At 39.4% G+C, this 23,716-nt stretch overlaps 2 protein-coding genes across 50 annotated transcripts in view; one reads left to right on the forward strand and one right to left on the reverse strand.

Moving 5' to 3' along the window:
- Window positions 1-2,246, reverse strand: part of MIPOL1 (mirror-image polydactyly 1) — a 305,559-nt gene extending 303,313 nt beyond the window's left edge. For 26 of the 42 annotated variants that reach the window (XM_081547833.1, XM_081547873.1, XM_081547871.1 and 23 more), the window contains exons 1-2: window positions 2,144-2,246; window positions 1,277-1,367 (exon numbers count right to left, since the gene is read on the reverse strand). The gene's annotated coding sequence lies outside the window, so the exon portion shown is untranslated. The remainder of the gene's footprint in view (window positions 1-1,276; window positions 1,368-2,143) is intronic. The other 16 variants (XM_081547834.1, XM_081547856.1, XM_081547836.1 and 13 more) reach the window with 1 other exon arrangement.
- A 176-nt stretch (window positions 2,247-2,422) lies between these two features.
- SLC25A21 (solute carrier family 25 member 21) overlaps window positions 2,423-23,716 on the forward strand; it is a 516,014-nt gene continuing 494,720 nt past the window's right edge. For 6 of the 8 annotated variants that reach the window (XM_081547885.1, XM_081547889.1, XM_081547884.1 and 3 more), the window contains exons 1-2: window positions 2,423-2,704; window positions 10,715-10,806. Coding sequence is in view for 2 of the 8 variants with exons in the window: in XM_081547881.1 (XP_081404007.1) it covers window positions 13,616-13,685 (70 nt within the window). In the remaining 6 variants the exon portion in view is untranslated. Of the gene's footprint in view, window positions 2,705-10,714; window positions 10,807-13,110; window positions 13,686-23,716 lie in introns of those variants that run through there. The other 2 variants (XM_081547881.1, XM_081547880.1) reach the window with 1 other exon arrangement.

Consider the following 23,716-nt stretch of genomic DNA (forward strand, 5'->3'; position numbering starts at 1 on the left):
AAGCTGAGCTCCCAAGAATTGATGCTTTTGAACTGTGGTGTTGGAGAAGACTCTTGAGATTCCCTTGGACTGCAAGGAGATCCAACCAGTCCATCCTAAAGGAAATCAGTCCTGAAGATTCATTGGAAGGACTGATGCTAAAGCTGAAAATCCAATACTTTGGCCACCTGACGAGAAGAACTGCTGCTGCTGCTGCTAAGTCACTTCAGTCGTGTCCGACTCTGTGCGACCCCCCTCACTGGAAAAGACCTTGATGCTGGGAAAGACTGAAGGCGGGAGGAGAAGGGGACAACACAGAATAGGATGAATGGATGGCATCACCGACTCAACAGACAAAAGTTTGAGCAAGCTCCAGGAGCTGGTGATGGACGACAGGGAAGGATGGCAAGCTGCAGGTCATGGGGTCACAAAGAGTCAGACATGACTGAGCAACTGAACAACAACATACCAGAAATGGGCTTCCCTGATGGCTTAGTGGTAAAGAATCCACCTGCCAATGCTAGAGATGCAGGTTCAATCCTTGTGTTTGGAAGACCCCATGGAGAATGGAATGGCAACCCACTCTAGTATTCTTGCCTGGGAAATCCCATGGACAGAGGAACCTGGCAGGCTATAGTCCGTGCGGTGGCAAAAGAGTTGGATGCTACTTAGCTATTAAACAACAATATCAGAAATACATATATGCATATCCTATAATATAGTCATTTCACCAATGGATATATATCCAACAGAAATGTATACATACGTTCACCAATATACTTACAAAAAAATGTTCATACCAGACCTATTAGTAATAGCCAATAGCTGGATAAAATACTGTGCAGCATTAAGAACAAACGACTGCTACATAACTTGTATAAATCCCGCAAATATTAAGCAAAAGTGAGACTAAAAAGACTATACACTGTATGTTTCCATTTATATAAAGTCAATAATAAGTAAATATATTGATGATGTCAGAAACTGAAAAGTGGGGCTTCTAGGATGTGAGTAATGCTCTTTCGTGGATAGACACACTTTGTGAAAATTCAATGAACTGTACACTTATGATTCATGCACTTTTCTGTGTGTCTATTAACCTTTAATAATAACACACTAAAAACATTTCATATTTACAAACTCTACACCTTTGAAGGAAAATTGTATACATCTTCTGTTCACTTTTCTGATTTGCCATCATTACCACCAATGAGATATCTTCATTCCTGTTACCTTACACACAAGGTAGCTTTGTTTTAATTAATTCTCTTGGTATACTATTGCACAGGATACCCACATGTTTACGTAATCTTCATTTCAGGTTAGTTCCACAATAGATCCCAAGGAGAAACTTGGAAAAGCCAGTAACTTGTCATTGTGAAAGTTATCTGGGAAAGAAGGGGAAAAAAACTCCTTAAAACGTACTTTTGTTTGGCCCTTTGTTTTGGCTCACCTTTATCTACTACCACTGTGATTTAATCTGCATAAAATGTTCAAAGGAGCTTTTCAAAAAGCCTCTTCTGGTGGAAAAGTTTTTTCTTCCCACGACATCCTGTCTAATAACGCTGTTATCTTGTGTTCATCCAGTTCCTTCCACCCACGGTGCTTAAAGTAAATACTTCACAAATACTATCGGGTGGTGCCACCTTCCAGCCAGGACGAGAAATGTGGGCCCAGAGACATTATGAACTCAAAAAATTCTAACAGTATCTTTCTAAAGCATGGCTCCGCCTACCTAAAGAATCACCGTATTCTTGGCAGAAACTTACAAGTGTGAGAACTGAAATACGAACCAGTGAGTGACTCTCAAGGGCACGGAGTCAATCCTAGGTTGAGCCAGGACCTCCAACTCACTGCCTCTTAAAGGAAAAGCAAACCAACAAAAAAAAACCCTCGAATAAAAACTCAGCTGCAGCACTCTTGTAATAGTAAACAGGGGAAGATGCCGAAATCCTGCCGACAAAGTAGACCGGAGGACCACACAACGCTGACCTTCGAGGGAGCCCCATCATTCCCGGCCGCACGGGGCCAGCATTCACCCGGTGCAGCTCCTGCGCGGCCCTTTCCCCTTCTCCAAGGAGGCTGCGGCCGGAAATTCCAGAGCTGGTGTCAACTCACCCCTCCTTTTCTATGATCGCCCAAACCTCCCACCCTACCCGTTTACCTGAGACGCGCCCCGCACAGCACCGGGAGCCGACTCTGCGCTCTCGCCCAGAGTTTCTGAGGCCAGACGCGCAGCCTCCACGTCAGCCAATCGCAGCTCGCTCGGAGCCTCCCTGCCCCGGATTCCTCTGCGCGAGGAGGTGCGCGCGCCCGTGAATGCCTCCGCGGGGCGCGACGGAGAAGGAGGCCAGACGCGCGCGGCGCGCGAGGATCCACGGCGAGCAGGGGCGGAGCAGACGCCGGGCGGGGGCAGGCGGCGCGCACTGGGCATGCGCATTTCGCGCCCCTGGGGGCCGTGGGGCGGGGCCTCTGGGCAAAGGAGCAAGCTTAGGAAGTCTTCGCCGGAGTTTGGAGAAGACAGTTTTAGTAGTTAGGGTTGTGAGGTCTGAGATGAACGGGGCATTCTGTGAGACCAAATATTCCCCGGACAAAAGTGAATCTGGTTAGGGAAGGGAAACCACGTCCATAACAACGTGTCTTGTGGCCTCAACTTGAGCGTTGTGAAGTTTCCACAGAAACTGGCGGAAATGGGGTTTCCGGTTCTGTTTTTGTGTGACTTGAGGTGAGAGGGAGAGTGGGGATGGGACCCCAGGGGAAAAAGAGGGACGTGTTGGGAAGGAATGGTTGAATGAAAAAGGCCGCAGTCGGACTCCAGTTGGGCTAGCAAAAAGCAGTACCCACCTCTTAGACAAAGAACGCTTCAGACTAAAACTAGGAGGTGGTTACCTTTTGATAAGTACTTAAGAAGAAGATATGGATGCTTAACGTTCAGTATATGGATTCTTTAAGACAAAAGGTTGAACTTTCCAGAATTAAAAAATTAAGTCCTTAATTCGTGTACCTCCGTATTGAAACAAGAAAGGATTATAGCTGATAGTAATTCAAATGTGGTTTTCTTGTACCACAGATAAGTGTTGCTTTTATAAATGTCACGTTAACTCCTTCAGACACCACATAGTTATTGAGGACATACCATGTGCCAAGTACTCTTCTGTGTTTGGATAATAAGCAATAGTGATGATTTCTTAGATAGCCCCGAAAAATATGTATAATATACATATTGACGGTCTCCTAAGTTAGTCGTCAAAGTTAATGTAAGGAACTTACACTTTAGTGAAAAAGAGGAGTGGGGGAAAAAAATGAAAAAAACAATGTAAATTAGTTGAAACACAGTTGTAATACAAGGTTTTGCTTATTATATTGTAATGAATGCACAGGGCTCTGACGAAGTTTTCTTTTTTTATAGATTCAGCTTTAAAATCCATTTTTCTTTACTTCAGTCAAGGTCTGAATCAGATATTTATGAACAAAAAGTACCATAAAAATATATGAGGCAAAAAGGAGAACGGGTCAGAGTAGATAGGAAGAGCACTCTAATCAGGAAAAAAGGTTTGACTTATGAAAAGGTTTAAGGGCAACTCAAATTTATGTTAGAAAAAAAAAAAGGAGGGAGAGTTGCTTTTCCTAGCTATGGAGTAGCAAGAAATAAGAGAGAATAGTGATTACAACACTGAGAAAAGTCAAACCAAATAATGAATTCATAAGTTAAATTTAAACAATGTGATTATACTATTTTTCTTTGGCTAAAGGTACACTAACTCTGGTTTTTTAAAGTTCATTAGCTTGTTGCAAAAAACCTCTGGGGTAAGAAGAAAATCCATGTTTTCTTTGCTTTTAGTAACCTGTGTTTTCTTCCGTTTTTATTCAGTGAGTTCAAACATTATGCCTTTTCTCCTTAGTCCTTCTTCCCGCTTAACCAGAAGTAACTCTTTGAATGTTCTTTTCTTGAACTTTACATGACACAATAGCTAATCTTTTCCCAGCCCCTTTCACCACCATCATCACTAACATGTACATTTCTTCATTCTCAATCCTGTTAACAGTTGCCAGTCTACAAGAAATGAAAGACCCCAGTTAGAACTTTTTTTCTCAAGACAATTATCAAAGCCGATATGTCCTTATCCCTCTTACAAGTTGGATAAGTATGAGAGAAGTAAAGAAAATGAACTTCATTTTCATTACAGAGAGGAAAAGAATGTCAGATCATGAATACTTTTAAGTTCACAAATATGTTTCCCACAATGTACTAGCCACACCAATCAGTTCTGGAAATAAAATAATGAATAAAATCTATGCACACATGTAGCTTAGAATGTCTTTTTTATTAGTGTTCTCTAGAGATATAGAAACTACAAGGTTAGATAGATAAATAGATAGGTTGTTATTGTAAAGGGTATCTTGTTTTAATTTGCAATTTTGAACTTAATCCTCCCCTGATCTCAGTGTCTTTATCTTCTACCATTCCCTTTCTTAGGGTTTTTTGGTGGCTCAGGGGTAAAGAATCCACCTGCCAATACAGGAGACTCAGGTTCAGTCCTCGGGTGGGGAAGATCCCCTGGAGAAGGAAATGGCAACCCATTCCAGTATTCTTGCCTGGAAAATCCCATGGACAGAGGAGCTTGGTGGGTTACAGTCCACGGGGTTGCAAAGATTCAGACACAACTTAGTGACTAAGCAACATTCCCTTTCTTATGTACCTAATAAAAGAACTTCAAAATACATAAAACAAAATGTGTCAGCACTGCAGAGAGAAATCCATAATTAATATAAAATTGTAATCAGATTTCACACTCATCTCAAAAATTGATAGAACAAGCAGAAAGAAAATCAGGAAGGGTATATAAGGCTTGAACAACACAATCAACTGCAACAGTATTAACCAACTTACCTAAGTGACTTTTATAGAATAGCTATTAACAACAGGATACACTTTCTTTTCAAGTATGCATAAAATATTGCAAGACAGGCCATAATTTATATCATAAATACAAATTCATTGAAAAAGATTCAAATCAGGAGTGACATTAAGAAGATGGCAGAATAGGCAACCCCAAACCCTCCTTCTCCCATGGAGACACAAATTTAACAATAATATATGGGCCAATTGCCTTTGTGAGAAATCCAGAAACCAGTTAAGTGGGTCCTGCACCCAAGGTTAACATGAAACCAACTGCATCAGAACCCGGTAAGAAATCTTGTGGCACTCACTTGCAAGTGATTCACCCCCGATATAACATGATTGGGAGGAAACTCTCAACTCCCATCTTCTCACTGAGAAGAAAAAGGAGAACATATATCCAGTGATCTGAATTTTCAAGAAGGTACCTGGGGGACTGGTTTCTATCTTTCTTGAATCTAAAAACTGACAGGAATAGGTGGCCAGTTTGGGGCTGCTAAGAACAAAAGCAATCAATGTGCCCCAGAGTCCACTATACTATAGGCAGAAGTTAGATGGGAGACAAGTACCACAGCTTACTACTGCATCACAGAGGCCACAGTAAAGCAGAAAGATCCAGACGGAGAGTCTCAGTAGAAATTGGCAAACCTCTTCAATTATTAGATTACACACACAAGCCCAAAGTGTATGTAAGGCTAAAGATGTCTCTAGGATCTCTAGCTGGATTGATTATAGAAAGTTCTCCTTGTATGAAGCCAGACCACAAAAACTGGGAGAGGTGGCTGATTTTTAAATGCTAAAGTCCCAACAGAAGATGACAGGACATACAAAGAATAGGGAAACATGACCCATTGAAAGGAACAAATTAAATTTGATACCCACCCTAAAAAAATAGAGATACACAAATTACCAAAAAATTCAAGATAACCATCATATGGATGCTCAGTGTATTAAGACAGCACAGATGGATAACTAGTGTAGTCAGGAAAACATTATGTTAAAAAACAACAACATTAACAAAGATAAACCATGAAGAATACCTAAACAGAAATTCTGAAATTGAATTCTTGACTAGAAAGAAGAAGGAATCAATGAAATTGAATACAGGACTTTCGAAATCATTCAGAGGAGCAAGAAGAAAAAAGAATGAAGAAAAATTGAGAAGCTAAGGGACTTATGGAACACCATCATGTGAAACAACATAAGCATAATGAGAGTCCCAGAAGGAAAGGAAAAAGAGGGCAGAGAGCCTATTTGAAGAAATAATGACTGTAAACTCACCAAATCTGAGGAGAGAAACTGACATAAAATCAGGAGGCTCAAAAATTCTGATGAGATAAATGTAGAGACCTGTACTGAGACACACAAACTATTAAAAATCTGAGACAAAAAGTGAATCTTGAAAATGAGAAAAAACAATTTGTCATGTACAAAGGAGCTTTTTATGAGATTATAAGCACATTTCTCAGCTGAAACTTTTCAGGTTAGAAGGGAGTGGGATGATGTATTCAAGTGCCAAAGGAAAAAAATGGCCAATCAAGAATACTATATTCTGCAAAAATCTGTTCAAATAACAAAGAAGAAAAAGAAGAAAAAAGATTTTTCCAGCTAAAGTAAATCTATAGGCATTCATCACCATTACTCCTGCCCTACAAAAAGTGCTGAAGGGAACTCTTTAAGTTGAAATGAAAAAATGGTAAACAGCAATACAAAGCCATAAGAAAATATAAAGCTCCCTGGTAGAGGTAAATTTATAGACAAATATAGAATTCTACAGTATTGTAATCTATATGCATGAATCGCTTTTGAATGTATAAAATTTAAAACACAAAAGTATGAAAACTACAAATCTGTTAATGGATTTGCAACATAAAAAGTCATCTTTTATGTGCGTGTCATCAACATAAAGGGTAGGACTGCTGCTGCTGCTGCTGCTAAGTCGCTTCAGTCGTGTGTAACCAAAGGAAAATATATTCTGTATATGCATATGCATAATGGGAAAGGAGAAAGGAATCAAAACAGTTCACTACAAAAAAAAATCCATTGATTTAAAATTTAAAAATGACAACAATAAAAGAATAGGAAGAAAAACTACACAGCATTCAAAAAGGAGCTAAGAAAATGGCAATAGTAAATCTTATCGTGTCAGTAATTATTTTTTTAACAATTACTTTAAATGTGAATGTATATTCAAATATGTAGATTGACTAAATAGATGAGGAAACAAGATCAACTGTATGTTGCCTACAAGAGACTCCCTTTAGATCTAAGGAAACAGATTAAAAGTGAAAGGAAGAGAAAAGATACTGTATACAGTCAGAACTTGCAGAGAGCAGTAATGGCCAACTTCTGTCCAATAAAATAGCTTTAAGACAGAAACTGTCACAAGAGACAAAGATGGACATTATAGCATAATAAAAATGTCAATTCACCAACAAGATGTAACAATTTATAAATATAAATTTGATCATTGAAAAAGCAAGAGAGTTCCTGTGGATGTTGGCAATTTGATCTCTGGTTCCTCTGCCCTTTCTAAATCCAGCTTGAACAACTGGAAGTTCACAGTTCACGTACTGTGGAAGCCTGGCTTGAACAATTTGGAACGTTACTTTGCTAGTGTGTGAGATGAGTGCAATTGTGCGGTAGTTTGAACACTCTTTGGCATTACCTAACATTAGAATGCCTAAATATATGCAGCAAACATTGACAGAACTGAAGGGAGAAATAGATTGCAGGGTAGTAATAGGAGACTTTAATGCTCAACTTTCAACTACAGGTAGGACAGCAAAACAGCAGATCAAATAAGAAAAGAGAAAACTTGAACAACACTATAGACCAACCTAGCAGGCATATGAACAACATTATACCCAACAATGGGGCTTCCCTGGAGGCTCAGTGGTAAAGAATTTGCCTGCTAACGCAGATGAGGATTCGATCCCTGGTCGAGTAAGATCTGCTAGAGAAGGAAATGGCAACCTACTCCATCTTCTTGCCTGGAAAATCTCATGGACAAGGGAACCTGGCAGGCTACAGTCCATGGAGTCACCAAGAGTCAGAAATGTTCCATTTCCAAGACATGTTAGGCTAGAAAACAAGTCATATATCTGATAGAGCTTAATATTCAGAATGTACAAAGAACTCTTACAATTTAATAACAAAAATACAGTCCAATTAAAAAATGAGCAATGGGCTTTAATAGACTTTTTTTTTTAAAAAAGAAGACATACAAATGGCCAATAATCACATGAAAAGATGGCCAACTTCATCGGTCATTGAGGAAAAGCAAATCAAAGCCACTATGTGATTACCACTTCACATCCTCTGGGACTAGGATGGCTATAATTTTTTTTCAAATGGAAAATAACAAGTTTGGGGAAGAATATAGAGACATATACATGTATACTTAGGTTCCAATAATATCTAAAGTATTCAGAATGAATTCAGGCAAAAGTTACTTAACTTCTGTGCCAGAATTTCCTCATTTGTGAAAGTGAAAGTGTTAGTTGCTCAGTCGTGTCTGACTCTTTGCAACCCCATGGACTGTGTAGCCTGCCAGGCTCCTCTGTCCATGGGATTTCCCAGGCAAGAATACTGAAATGGGTTGCCATTTCCTTCTCTAGAGTATCTTCCAGACCCAGGGATTGAACCCAGTTCTCTTGCATTGCAGGCAGATTCTTTACCATCTGAGTTACCAGGGAAACCCAAAATGTATCTGAGAGTAAGCAACAGCTTTTCTAGGAATTATTTTTGAATTTATATTCATTATAAACAGCCCTGTGTGTGTGCTCCGCTCAATCACATCTGACACTTGATGATCCTCCTCATTTGTAAGATGAGAATATTTCAGGACTTCCCTCATGGTCAAATGCTTAAGAACCTGCCTGCCAATGCAGGGGACTCAAATTTCATCCTTAGCCCCAAAAGACCCCACATGCTGCAGAACCACCAAGCCCGCGTGCCTAGAGCCTGTATTCTACCACAAGATAAGTCACTGCAATGAGAAGCCCAAGCACAGGGATATTGTGAATGAGACAGTGGTTTGTAAAAATCTTAGCCTAGCGCCATGCATAAGTAAGTATTCCATGAATGTTGTAGTTATGGTAATTATTACAATTTGCGAGGCAGGCTGACTATGGCCTGAAGGTTGCAGATTGCTCTTCACTTTTCTAGAATCTCCCTGATTTCCTTCTGGTCTATTCTCTCTTTTTTTTTGTCTAATTTGCTGTGAACCAAAATATTAGATGTCCATCCTATCAACCTTTCTAGAATTGGGTCTAAAATTAGTTCTAAGTGAAGGCCTGGGAAGCTTCCAGGAGCAAGTAAAAGGATTTCTGCATGTTGATGGCTCATAGGTCTTAACTCTACATTCACAGTTACCTCTTAAGTAACAGAACTCTAAATAAATGGCCTCTAAGTGTTGTTCTTATCATATCACAATAATATATTGAAAAAAAGCTTCCCAAGTAATTATTTTGTTCATACAGCCCAGTTAAAGTCCCTTGGAACTTAGAACTGCTCTGTTAGGTGATAGAATAATCTAATGCATCAGAACCTAGGATCTGTCCCAAATAACATGTTGCTTTGGTATCTGTAAACTATAAATCACTGAGGACTTGGAGCAGTGATAACTCAGACCCGCAGATTTTAAAGCACCTTTCATTTGCACACAGCATTTCTTTAATATTTCTGCATAAGAATACTTGAGAATAATATAGGACTTTTGAATCATTCGAGAGTTGAAATCTCTTCTACTGGTCAAGATTTCTTAATCTGGTATCCACAGAAGATTCTTCCCAACTTCCCACCCTATTCCATGGATGGGCTCTATGCATGCCAAATTCTGCATTTGTATGTCTATGTGTATATAGAGTGTGTTTTGATCTAAAGAGTCTCTAGCCTACAGTGTCTATGTATCTTTAGGGAATAGTATTTGTAAATGTGGCTCCAGTCACAGTACATTGAATACCATGGGATTATATTGCATTTTCTAGTCAGAAACTGATGAAGATAAACTTTAGACTTGAAGAAAACAGAATCTTTCAAACTCAGAAATACTATAATTTTAAAGTGTAGCTCTTGGTTCCTAAATTTTTTCCCAAACTGTGGTTGACACTGCCAGTTGTTTCTTAATATGTTTTTCCCTTTTTCCCATAATGGTGTATATATATATATATATATTTATATTTCTAGACACATTGTCACCCAGCAAAATACTACCTTTCCCAACCTCCCTCATACTTAGGCTTAGCCCTTGTGGCCAAGTTCTAGCCAATGCTGCTGCTGCTAAGTCGCTTCAGTTGTGTCCGACTCTGTGCGACCCCATAGACGGCAGCTCACCGGGCTCCCCTGTCCCTGGGATTCTCTAGGCAAGAACACTGGAATGGGTTGCCATTTCCTTCTCCAATGCATGAAAATGAAAAGTGAAAGTGAAGTCGCTCAGTTGTGTCTGACTCTTAGCGACCCCACGGACTGCAGCCTACCAGGCTCCTCCGTTCATGGGATTTTCCAGGCAAGAGTACTGGAGTGGGGCGCCATTGCCTTCAGATTTATGTAATTTCGAGAGTGTTCTTTACCCTTTTCACTTTTCTTCCTCTCTGCAGGCCTGAGCTTTATTTTGGCTTACAATTGTGTCATCACCTGAGGGCGAAATAAATTTCTATGTCATTTAAGTCACTATTATTTTGGCCTTGAACAGTAGCTGATCCTATGGCACAATACAAAAACTTTATTCCAAAAAGACATTGAAGAAATTGTCAGATACTTAAGTTCAATGTCTATTTTTTAATCTTTATTGAATTTGTCACAATATTGTTTGTTTTATGTTTTGGCCACAAGGCATATGGGATCCTGGCTCCCCGATCAGGGATGGAACCCTTACCCCCTTCACTGAAAGTGTTAATCACTGGACCATCAGGGAAGTCCCTTCAGTAAGTATGTTAAAGTTCCTAAAAGTTTAGTTTCTAGTCACTTGGCAAACTGATGAATCCATAATTTAGCTATGTAGTTCTCAACCAAGATCAAGTAAATAAATCAATAATTAAAAAATATAAGCTTGATACTTTAGCAGTTTTGCTCTAATATCAGGACATTATACCATTATGTAAAATAATAATAGAGTAATGCAATGGATTGTGTCTAAGGAATATGAAATAGTAGGTCAAGTAAATTTTGCTTTTCCCAGTGCTAACCTCCCAGGGTTCCAATACTAGCCATGGGCAAATTTGGCTGCAGGTAAGAGCTATGCCCCATAATCAGAGCTCTGAGCATAGTGGGTACTTATTGACTGTGGATTACCACTGGCTGACTCCTAAGTTCCAGAATGTTCTTATACCAGGTCCTATTTTCTCAGCTCATCTAGAGGTATAGGATTAGGCCACCTGTGATGTCAGGTCTTGCTTTTTTTACTCAAAGAAATCTGTTCTAGTGCAGAGAAGTTAAAAAGAGATAGCAATTTTCTAAAAGGGTATTTGGAAAGAGAGTCTGGGAGTCTTCTGACTGAATCCTTGGGATCCTGAAAGATTGAGGTCTGAGTGAGACCTCAAACTTGCATCTACCTCCTTAGGTTAAAATATTCATAGATAAAGATATTCATGGAAATGATGAATGATGTCAAAAGGCTGTCTTTAAATCTTGACCTGGGAGTACTGCTGTATTTCCTGAAATAATCTAGGGAAGGGAAAAATTTACTTACATTGCAACATGGTGTGATCTCTTTCATTAGATTATATACTCTAGGGGGGGATTTTAACTGTAATATTGCCAGAGCATAATGCTGACAAGTAGAAAACTCTCAATGAATGAATGTAGAATTTGCTTCCCTGTGTGCCTTGGGGTTTAATAGTATGTAATAATCCAAAAAAATTCTTTAATTGAAAAAAATTATCTACTTATATACAAAATTAATTTTGGTAGCATTTAATTATTTTAGGTTTCAGTATGACCAAAGGTAATTTGGCCTGTGATTAACATTTAAATCTATAATCCCATGGCTCTTGGAAGAAGGACTTCTGGAATTGAATCCAGCTATACCAATAACTTCTGGTGTGATCTTGGGAAACAGTTTCCTCAATGGGAAATGAGGGAAATATTTTCTCTGAGCTCTGAAATTCTGATTTTAGTGCTTAGTATATAATAGGTTCTCAGTATTTACTGAATGAGTAAGTGATTCTATGTTATACTTAAGGCCTCATATTTAATTAGTAAGAAATTGAAACACTGCTTAAAAGCTTTTACTATATCTAAATAGCAAATATTTCTGAAAACTATTTCTTGGTAAGTATTTCAAACTAGGTAATTTTAATCAATATGAGAAAATTTGTTTCTGCATATCTGACCACAGAAGTAATAAGTCTCTCCAATTGCTCACTGTCATTATTATCAGCTTTTAATAGCTCAACCCAAGAAATAAAGACAAAATATAAAACCAATTACTGTATTTGGTACATTTAATTGGAAATCATATATATTAAGTTGAACCTTGTTACATATACTGATATTCAATGGCCTTCAAAAATAGCAATTTTATATGGTTCAAACTGAATATATTTAGTACTGAATACCGTGTTTAAGAAATAATACGACAATAAGGGTTCCAAAGCTTCTCCTCCTTTTTAGGCCTATCATTTCCTGCCTGTTAGGGGTGTGGCAGGTATTTTCCTCAAATTTGAGAATCTTGTCTCTCCTACATAGCATCAACTTGTGGTTTAAAAATAGTATATATATCCTAGTATTTTTGTTTTGCTAACTCTCCTAAAAAGCTAGTATGAATAATTAATCGTTTTATGGAGAGAATATACTGGGAGTTCCTTAATGTTCCTTGATTATTTAGGTCAGTGGTTCACCAACTGTAACATACTAATCATTGGAGAACTTATTCAAACACAATTTTCTGAGCCCTATACCACAGATTGTGATTCAGTAGGACAGGACTGGAACATGAATCTGCTTTTCTTACACACACATTACACGGATGCTCACAGATATTAAGTATAGAAGAGACTTATTTGTAATAAGGTCTTTTTTATTCTCTTTGGTCTTTCAGTAAATAAAACTCAAGTTGATGAGGTATGAGATAAATTCCCTTAAGCCAAATCACTTCTTAGAAAAGTACTACATTAACTCAATTGTAAGATAACCGTAAATTGGATTTATTTTGACTTAGTTGCTGTCAATTTCAGTTCTACAGTTTCAGGACAACTAACTCCAAGGAATTTAGTCACCTGTTCCTTCTTTAGAACAGCACTGTGCTCTGGCTTTTCAGAGGGCAAGGGTCGCCGGGGCCCTGCCGATGGAGTTCTAGGCCAGGGTCACTTTTTTTTACTTGCGTTATCAGAGGCAGAGCGTCCAGCTTGACAAACTCTGCAGAAGGCTCCCGATAGGGAAACCCGTGAGCGCCAATCTAGGAGACCAAACCGACCCGCTGCGGTCGACCAACCCAACCCTGGGGTCCCTGGGTCCTCCTCGGAGCCCAGGGAGACAGGACTGGGGAGAGAGAGCCCCTGAAGGAGAGCCACAGGCAGGTCTCAACCCGCCGGAGATCACGCTGCTAATCTGTGGTCCAAACCGCCCGCCGCCTCCGAGCAGTCGTCGGATTGCCGCCCCCCAGGGAGCCAACTCGGCCCAAGAAGCAACACAGCCCCGGCTCTCTTGCTCCAGAGAGGCTCCGCAGGCCGGCCTCGAGGCAGGCAAGCTCGCCCCGACATCTCAGCCCACGCCGTGGTCCACTGTCTTGCGAAGATGTCGGCCAAGCCCTCTGTCGGCTTCGTGAACGAGGCTTCTCGGCAGATTCTTGCCGGTGGCTCTGCTGGTAAGGCCGCCCCGCCCCGCCGGGGGCTAGTCGCCTTTCCTTTCCCGCGTTCCGAAAACCTTTCTGCGACAAGTCTCCCCACCGTAGGTTTTGCCTTCTTCCTCTGCCTTCCGCGCTCCGGGTTCAGAGCCTGAGTAGCCCGAGCCCGCGGATCGCGGCAGTAAAGAAAACCGGGATCAGGCGCCGGGCCCCGGATGTCCCAGGTCAAGTCGCCGCGGCGCCCGCGCCGGCCGCTCTCGGGTTCCCCGCCTTCTGTGTTCCTAGCCTGGAAAGCAACGTAGGCAGCAGTTCCGAGGCCTGCCACTTTGAGGAGGTCTTTTAGCCTGGCTGGCTCTTCTATTTGAAATGATCCAGTTTGCATTAGATTTAGTTGTGCTATCCATTTATAGCCTCTTTTTTCCCCCAGCTAACGCAGATCTTACATTTCTACCTCCCTCGTTAAAGTATGTGCCTTGGGACTCCACAGGTTTTCTTATTGCATCCTGTTTCTTGCTTGCAGCTATTCCTGCCTTAATAAGCATATTAAAATTAAATGAAAATGTTGACGCATATAAACACCTTTGATATAATAGGCTCACAGTAATTTATGGAGAGTTATGCTGTAGGGAACAATCTTTAGGAAGAAATATGTTATAACTAATCATGGAAATAATTACTACGTGTGGCTAAGAGAAAGTTACTAACACACGAGTTACATTATGTGAATGTATTTTAAAGATATTTTAAAATATAAATTATGAATTGATTGAAAATTTAATCTTACAAATTGTGATACATTTTATTATGAATATATAAAATAATTACTGTAATTCACTCATCACCATAAAACATTTTTAAAAATGTACTTATTTGTTTATTTAGCTGCTCTGGGTCTTAGCTGCTGCATGTGAATCTAATCTTCATTGTAGCAAGGGAGTTCATTAGCTGCAGCAAGTGAAACCTAGTTCCCTGATCAGGCATGGGAATTGTGCTCCCTGCATTGGGAGCACCAAGTCTTAGCCACTGGACCACCAGGGCAGTCCCAAAACATTTTTATAAATGTAAATATCCCTTAATAAATTATGGTAATGCTAGTAAATCATATTAAGATGACTGAATGTCTAATGTATGCCTTTGATGAGCAAATTTTCTTTTCAAACAAATTTGAACTTTGTATAAAGGACTGTTACAAATGATGACTATTTATCATCCTGTCGCAAGTTTCTTGCATCTAGGAGGACCACAAGTAGATGTATCACTTACAATCTACACTTTTCTAATGATGACATTTCATTAATATGGCAATCCAGGCATTCATTTCTTATATGTAATTGTGCTGTGTCTATTCATTATGTTGTCAGTGCCCCCACTTTCTACTTTTTAGTTATTCCCGGTAGTGATAATGAATTTGCACCAATTTACTCACCATTTTGGTCAAATTCCACAATGTCCAAGACTATCAGCTGTCCTTGATTTGCTTGATTCAGAGTCTATAACCCTGATCAAATACAACTCAGCTGGCCCAGGAGGGAAATATAGTTAATTGGTGAACATCTTAACCTGTGACTAGTAATTCATAAGTGCATTTGTGCGTGCTCAGTCACTTCAGTTGTGTCCGACTCTTTGCGACCCCATGGACTGTAGCCCTCCAGGCTCCTCTGTCCATGGGATTCTCCAGGCAAGGATACAGGAGTGGGTTGCCATGCCCTCCTCCAGGGGATCTTCCCTACCCAGGGATTGAATCTGGGTCTCCTGGATCTTCTGCATTGCAGGCAGTTTCTTTACCACTGAGCCACCAGAGAAACAGCAGACTGACTTGCTTTTTTCAATTCCTGTGTACGATGCTGGAGTGAGACTCGAAATGATCCAGTATTGGTCAGGGGCCCACCTCTGTACTAATCAGTTGTAGCCAATCCCCACTGGGAGGGGTGAGGATCTCAGGGCAAATTATTTTCCAAAGAAGTTGAAACACATCATGAGATGGGCATTTAGAAGACCAAATGGTGCACTGTTAGTTGCTTGGATAATACATATCTAAAGACTTGTCTTGAGTTTGTAGCTATAGCTATTATACTGTTACCAACGGCAACTTTGTTTTATATGATGAAAGCTGTGCTCAAGATAGTATGCACAGAGCAGGCTCCTAGTTTGCCTTCTCAGCTTCAAGTAATAGCCTAAAATTCAGGAGAGTGAATATAAGCCAGTGATGATAGCTTCAGGAAGATCAGCAAGGCTAACCCTTGAGAGGGGTTAAGGATGAGATGGAGAAGAGGCCATTGGATTAATATTCAAAGTGTGATCCATGGATGAGCAGGAAGGAGGAGCCCGGTAGTACTTGGAAGCATGTTAAAAATGTAGGACTTCAAGCTAAGCTTATTCCAGACATATCATACCAGAATCTGAGTTTTAGGAAAGTCCTCACGTCACTGGTTTATTCTTTAGAAGCACTGCTTTAGAAGACTTGAGAAAAGAGATTCCATAGAGTTGGAGCCAGATTGAAGTAGGTTGCAAGTAGGTTGCAAGTAGGTTGCTTTCTTGGCTTTCATTGCTGACCATAGAGAGAAGAACAAGTTCTGTACTCCTTAATTGTGTGCTGTCAGTTTAGCTTTCAGTCTTATTTTCCTGTTCTCTGCCATACATTCCGTTTGGTTTCTGCTCAGTAGATCTGCTCACCATACTTGAATGCTGCCTATACCTTTGCACCTTTATTCTCAATGCCTGGAATGTCTTTCCCTAATTTTCTCTACCTATTGAAACTCTGCCCATTTTCAAGGCCTGACTTGAAAACCATTTTCTGCATAAATGCTCCCAGATGGCCTTGAAGCCACATCCAGCTTTAACATTCTCATTAGGATTGAATGATACAAGTAATTAAAAATAGCTAACATTTCTGGAATAAATACAAGGGCCATGCCCAGTGTGAAGCTTTACATGTATCAACATTTTAAATCCTCACCACACCTTCAGAATGAAGAAACTGATACCCAGAGGGCATAATTCACTTGCCTGTGGTTGCACAAGCATGCAATCATTTCTCAAGGAATACGATAAGAGAGGAACTAGGAAAATACTATTCTCACTGGCAGATGTTTTTAGAAGTTGGAGAGATCAAGTCTACTATCCTTTATTATCTATCTTTTATTAGTTTACATCCCTTGAAACAACTTTTATCTACAAATACAATCCTTATAATCTTTCTGCTACTTCATAATATCTTGCTGTCTCCAAATAATTCCATGTGTACGGGCACAAGATTATCATTTAGTGAAAAGAAAATTCTCATTCCATTTAGGGCCTCTATGTGCAGTAGGGCAGATTGTGGACTGAAAAAGGGCTGTGTCCACTTGAGCAAGTGGGAGCTGAAATCTAGCCTGTAGTCTGATTCATAATCTGTGTATCCTAGAGCAGAGATGAGCCCAGTCCCCTGGGGCCCACGTCATTCCATGGTTTGCTTCCAGTGTGGCTCTGGGAAGTTTCCCTTTTATCTCTTCCTTGAAGCCAGGAGCATGGTTCCATCTCAGACCTTCCCATTCTCCCTAGTGACCCATGTGGGCGCTTCCATGTGTTTCCAAAGCTTATGGGGTTTTTATTTCCCATGTCATGTGGGTGCCTTTTAGGCCCCCTCAAATGAGTATTCTACCCAAGTTCTCATAGGGCTCTGGCATGCAACTTTACACTTCTCCTGGGTCTCTAATGAAGTCCCCTGGCTCCCTGAGAAACCCTGCTCTTGCCCAGACCTGTCAGGCTCCCTCCCAAGGACACACCTAGATCCTGTCCACACTGAATTTTCTTCATGGTGGCATCACTAGTACCCGTCTCCTCCTGCCTCCCCAAATCGGACACTCATATTCCTTGACATCTGCAGGTCTCACTCAGAATTCATAAGGCGTGCCTCCTCCACCTGTCTTTTACATAATCACCTTGCTGGCAGAACCCTGATTTATTTCCCCAAATTTCCAGGCTGTTGTTTCTTCCTCTCCAGCACCATCCTAGTCCTCTGTATCTTGTAAGCAGACATCTACCACAGCTTCAATCACTGTTTTTATTTTGTTCATCATGCTGGAGATGGATGAGTCAAATTGTTTAGTCAAAGTATCTTGGAAATAAGTTTTCCAGTTTTGCACTAAACACAGTTCAACTACTTTGTGTAGTTTATCTCATTAATCATCTTCAAGAGATCAAATGAGGAAATGAAATGAGAGACTTTTTCTGGAGGAGAGAAACCTGGGATTCATGGGTAGGCTCCTGGGAGATAAACTATTGAGAGTATATGTAAAATGTACTTTATATTGATAGGAGAGAGTCCAAGGCTTTCAACCCAAAAAGGTCACTAAAAAGGTAGAATAATTTCAAATCTTATTTTTAAAACTCCTAATCTTATATACCTTACATATCTCCATTTTCACAAGATTTCTACCTTTTCTTACCCTAACCCCAAACAGTTAAAATACAGTTAAAAGAAATGCCTTAATAGGCAGTGGGTATACTAGTAGTTCTCTGGATTTTAATTTGGACTTGGTAATAAAAGGGCTGATGCACTGGGGGAGTAATCAATGTTAAAATTTTGATCAAGGAGAATTCTTTTTCAGCATGGGTGCAAAGGGGATACACATGTGATTTGGATAAATGGCACCTTTGGAAATTCAGGATTTGGCAAACTGCATTTGCTTGATAATAAATAGCAGGTTGTAGTGAAACAGGTGAGCCTTTATGACACATCAAAGGGAGGCTGGAACCCATTATCTGGGTAATTAGGGAGGAAAAATTCCCCTTATTTCAACCACATAGGAGGAAGCAACTCTGTTGCTCAAATTAATTATGAAATACCTTTAAAGGATATGTTTTAATTGAAATATAGTCTATCTCAAAGAAAATCTAGTTCTCAAAAATATGAATTTAAGAGCCAATAAAATATAAGTTACATGGGACATTTCAGAGGGTTTATTTTACTCTCCTTCACTGAAACATGTTTTAAAACTATACGTATCATATGTGGGCACAAGTGATAAAAGAACATAAAACAACTTTACACATTTTAGATACACCTTGTTAAACCAGGCCTTCCTCACCTCCCTACCCCCTGGCCCTGTGTCCCACCACTGTCTTGACTACAGCGTCTCAGACCATTGAGAGGCTGGGTTTTAGGTATAGTACAGTAGGTGCTCAGAAATATTTGTTGACTGTATTAATGAATAGATATCAGAAGCCCAAGCCACAGAATATTATTCTTAGGGTCCTACTCTGAAGAAAGATAAGTATTCTGGGATTCTAATAATCAGACAACTGATATTGCAACAATATTTTCTTTCAACAATGTTTTATTTTATAGTAGTCGTTTGATAAATGACGTGAAAACATTCAGGTCTGCACTCTCTGCCACATTTTTGGGGGGTGAGAGGCCCATGATCACTTTTAATTTTTATTTGTTTATTTTATTTTTGTCTATGTTGGGGCTTCATTGCTTTGCCTGGGCTTTATCTAGTTATGGCAAATGGGGGCTACTCTCTAGTTTGCAACTCTCTGTAGTTGGCTGCTCTCTAGGGGCACTCTTTAGGGCTTCTTACTGTGATGGCTTCTCTTGTTGCTGAGCACAGGCTCTAGGTGGGAGGGCTTCTAGTTGTGGCTTGAGGGCTCAATAGTTGTGGCTAGAGGGCTCTGGAGAACAGGCTCAGTAGTTGTGGCATAGGGGCTTAGTTGCTCCACAGATTGTGGAATCTTCCCAGACCAGGCATGGAACCCGTGTGCCCAGATTCTTATACTCTGTACCATCAGGGAAGTCCTCGTGATCACTTTTAAAATTTATGTATCATCTTTCATTTCAGGACCCCAAAGTGAAAAGAGATGCACCAATCATTTTCAAACACCTTTATGATTTAAGTGTGCAGTATCTTAAAATGGCAATGAGTGAAACCAGGTTAAAGGACTTCTACAGGATTCTTTACAATTGTTCCAGATTCTAACTCTTTTTTTTCTTACCAGTTTTCTTTTGCTTTTAAACTATTATGTTTGTGTCAGTTATTTCCATACTTAGATGTGATCATGATTTATACACCTTATAAATATTCTCGCCTGGGAAATTCCATGGACAGAGGAGCCTGGTGGACTACAGTCCATGGGGTTGCAAAGAGTTGGACACAACTTAGAGACTAAACAACAATAGCAACAGCAGATACTCTAGTAGGTCTATATCTTTTGATTGTTATCAATAGTTTTTGTTCATTAGTTTGCTAGTGGTTTGAACAATGTACCACAAACTGGGTGGTACAAAACACCAGCAATTCATTGTCTCATGGTTCTGGAGGTAAGAAGTCTGAAATCAGTGTGGGCAGGCTCCACCTCCCTCCTTGGGAATGAAGGCTGCCGCCATTTCCTGCCTGCCATTCACCTCACACAGTAGGATGTCGCTACAGAATTTTGCTTCAGCATCTTCAGAGCCTTGCAGAATCTTCTCTGGTCCCAGTATGGGCCACCAAATATTGACCTGAAACAAATAGGCAACCAGATATTTCTCCAGCAGAGATGAATTTATTCCAGACCAACAGAGAATTGAAATTCTGGATCTGCAGCAATGGTCCTGAAAATCACTAATCTGCTTTTTGTCTACATAGATTTGTATATTCTGGACACTTTGAAGTTATATAATGTGAAGTCTTTTGTGATTGGCTTCTTTCATTTAGCATAGTGTTTTTAAGGTATATTCATGTTGTAGCATGGATGGTACTTTGTTCATTTTTATGGCTAAATAATGTTTCATTGTGTGAATACATTACTTTGGTTTATTCATTCATCAGTTGATAGACATTTGTATGGTTTCTGCTTTTTGGCTATCAAGTATAATGATGCTATGGACATTTGTGTAAAAGCTTTTGTATAGACATATATTTCAAGTCTCTTGGGCTTTTACCTAGGATTGATACTGCTTTGTGAAATTGTGACTCTGTGTTTAACTTTTTTAGGAACTCCCAAATTGCTTTCAAAAGTGCTTCACATTTTTGCATCCCCACTGGCAGTTTCTGGTATTCTAATTCATCACATTCTCACTAACACTTGTTGCTTGTTTGTTTTTATTTTTTTTATTTTAGTCATTCTTATATATGTAAAGTGGCATCACATTATAGTTTTGATTAGCATTTTCCTTATGACTGCTTATATCAAGCATGTTTTCATGTGCTTTTGGCCATTTGTATATTTTCTTTGGAGAAGTGTCTATGCAAATATTTTGCACGTTTTTAATTGGGCTGCCTTTTCAAATGAGTTCTACGAGTTCTTTATATATTGTGCATACAGTATCATTGTCAGATAACTTATTGTAAATATTTTCTCCCATTCTGTGAGTATCATTTCATTTTCTTTGAATCAGATGTTTTTGGTATTATTAAAGTTTATTTTTTTATTTAATTGTATTAAAAAACAAACAAACAAACAACGTGTGGGCAGAGAATCTGAGAGGGAATCTGTTGTCTGCCTCTCACCTAGCTTCTGGCATTTGCCCACAATCCTTGTGCTCTTTGACTGTTGTCACATTGCTTTCTCCCTATTTGCTTCAGTGTCTGTATCCAAATTTCCCTCTTGTTATAAGAACACCATTCATTGGATTGTGGCCCACTACATCCCATTATGACCTCACTTTAACTTGATTATGTTTGCAAAGATGCTATTTCCAAATAAGGTCACATTCTCAGGTACCAGGGGTTAGGACTTGAGCATACCTTTTTGTGGGGGTACACAGTTCAAGTCACAACAACCAATCGATTGTATTTTTCTCTTCATACTGTGTTTCTCAAATTCAAGCTATGGTCCTGTATTTTTCTTCCATTCATTGTCAACTTTTGTGAAAAGTTCCTCACTCAGTTTTGACAACCCACTATAACTGGCATATCTGCATTTACCTTTTTGCTGAAACTGTTAACTACCGGCTTTCATTCCTAATTTTACCTAAGCTTGGTGGAATTTCACATCTGTAACCAATTTTTCTCTTTAAAGTTGTCTCTGCTATTGATTTTCACCCCCTTCTCCATACATGATCACTTGTGTTCTGTGATGACTTGTATACCAGCAGCAAAGAATTGCTAGTTCCTCTCTCTCTTTTCTCTTTCCTCAAAAATTGATGTTCTGCAGGGTTCTGAGTTCTCTACCCATTCCCACTCTGCTGTGTCCTTGCTCTCTGGCTTCTGTGCTATCCAGGTGCAGGTAACTCTCTGATCTATATTTCTAACTTCTCTGTGTCCTGAAGGCTTAAATTTCTAAATTATACAGTAAAAATAATGTGGAAATCAAGAGTCATGTGGATTCTAATGATTTAAAAAATATTTTGGAGCTAAAATTTAAAGGTGATATTAGATCCTCAAATACCATTTTCCTTTTGTTATATAGTTGTGTCCATCCTTATTTTGAGTCTAGTTTTTCTCATTCATTCTGTTTGTTAAGAAGTTGCAAATGAACTTCTCTGGGCACTTGTTTGGGTTGGGTGGATCCTACATAATTCTCTAGTCAATAATTATACTAAGACAATTAGGAAATGCTAAGATACATCTTCAGTGCTCTTGAATGCCTACTATGTGTATAGTATTCAATATATCAATGCTTTACTTAGAATCCTTATTTTGCTTAAATCATCAGTATTAATCTGTAACTTCTTGAGGATGAGGAAAATAAAGCTTAGAGAAATTAAGTAAGTTGCTCAAGACCAGTGACAGAGCATAGGCTAAAGCTTTGTTCTTTTTGCTTTCAGAGATTATACTCCTACCCACTACCCCACCCTGCCTTTTAATATACAGAAAGAGATATCAGGTTATCAGCCCCATGCAGAGTGCTACCTTCATCAGGCCTCTTTTATTCCGGTTGGGTTAAATACTGTAGGTTGAGTATTGATGAACAAACTGAGTCTACCTTTGGTGCAACCAGCCATTTCTTGTTTTTGCTAGGGATCTTTAAGTGCCAGCCCCAGCACTTGTATGAAATTCTCCATATTACCCACAGGGGGCTCAGCATCTTTGGGGCTACATCATTTCTGCCAGTCCCTACCAGCAACGATTAGGAATGAGCTGAGCCTAGTGTTCATGTTATCATTTATTCAATGCTTATACAATCACCTTAGGCTCTAGAATGATTCACTGGAGTGAGAGCGACCCCAGAGCCCACTGGACAAGCTTATCTGTGAAGGAGGGTATTTAAGTTGCAGAAAACATTGATTTGTCTTGAGCCTTTTCATTTGTATGAGGTAGCTTTAGGTTAGACACAATGGTAAATTTAGTTGAATGTCTGTGGAAACTAGAATGAACTATTGTAAGGAGAAGATGTAACTTTGGAGAAAGAATAATGAAATATATGTTTCAATAGAATTCAATGACACCTAAAATAGAATTGTTACCACAAAATTTTACATTTTGTGTGTGTGTGAGTGTGTGTGTGTATGTGAGAGAGAGAGAGAGAAAGAGAGAGAGGGAGAGGAAAATGCCAATGCCCTAATATTTCTTGAAAACTTACCTATTTATGAATCATCAAGCCTATCAAAATCAAAATAATGCAGTTATGGGAAACCTTGATTTTAGTTCTTGTTGTTGTGACTGTTGTTGTGATTATTACAATTATTATCCTGGAGGATGGTTGTAGAGATAGAGTAAAATGCTTTGGAGAAGGTCAAGAATAAACAAGGTTATTTTGGAACTTCCTTCTGGGGAAGTACATTTGGTTGGCTACTGTAGCACAGTGGGGAGTAACATCTAATAACTTCATTCTGTACCTGGGCAGACCTATAGATGGTGCTGTCTTCCTATAATTTTGGTGATTTGCTCAAAAAGAAAAAAAAGAAAGGAAAACTTTCTGATAACAAGAGTTAGATGCAGAAGTGTCCTGACTTTTAATTAGATTCCGCCATTGTAAAACACTTGCAACAGGTGTCTTGCATAGACTACAGAAGACTACACACTTGAAAAATATAGAGAACTGTACTTTTAGAATTAATTTTTCCATGTAAGTATAATTCTTAGTTATATATGGAAAAATAGGTTGCTATGCATAAGTAAATTCCTGTATTCTTGCCTGGGGAAACC

Source organism: Giraffa tippelskirchi, chromosome 12 (assembly GCF_054371585.1).
Source record: "Giraffa tippelskirchi isolate mGirTip1 chromosome 12, T2T-mGirTip1v1.2.pri, whole genome shotgun sequence".
NCBI lineage: Eukaryota > Metazoa > Chordata > Mammalia > Artiodactyla > Giraffidae > Giraffa > Giraffa tippelskirchi.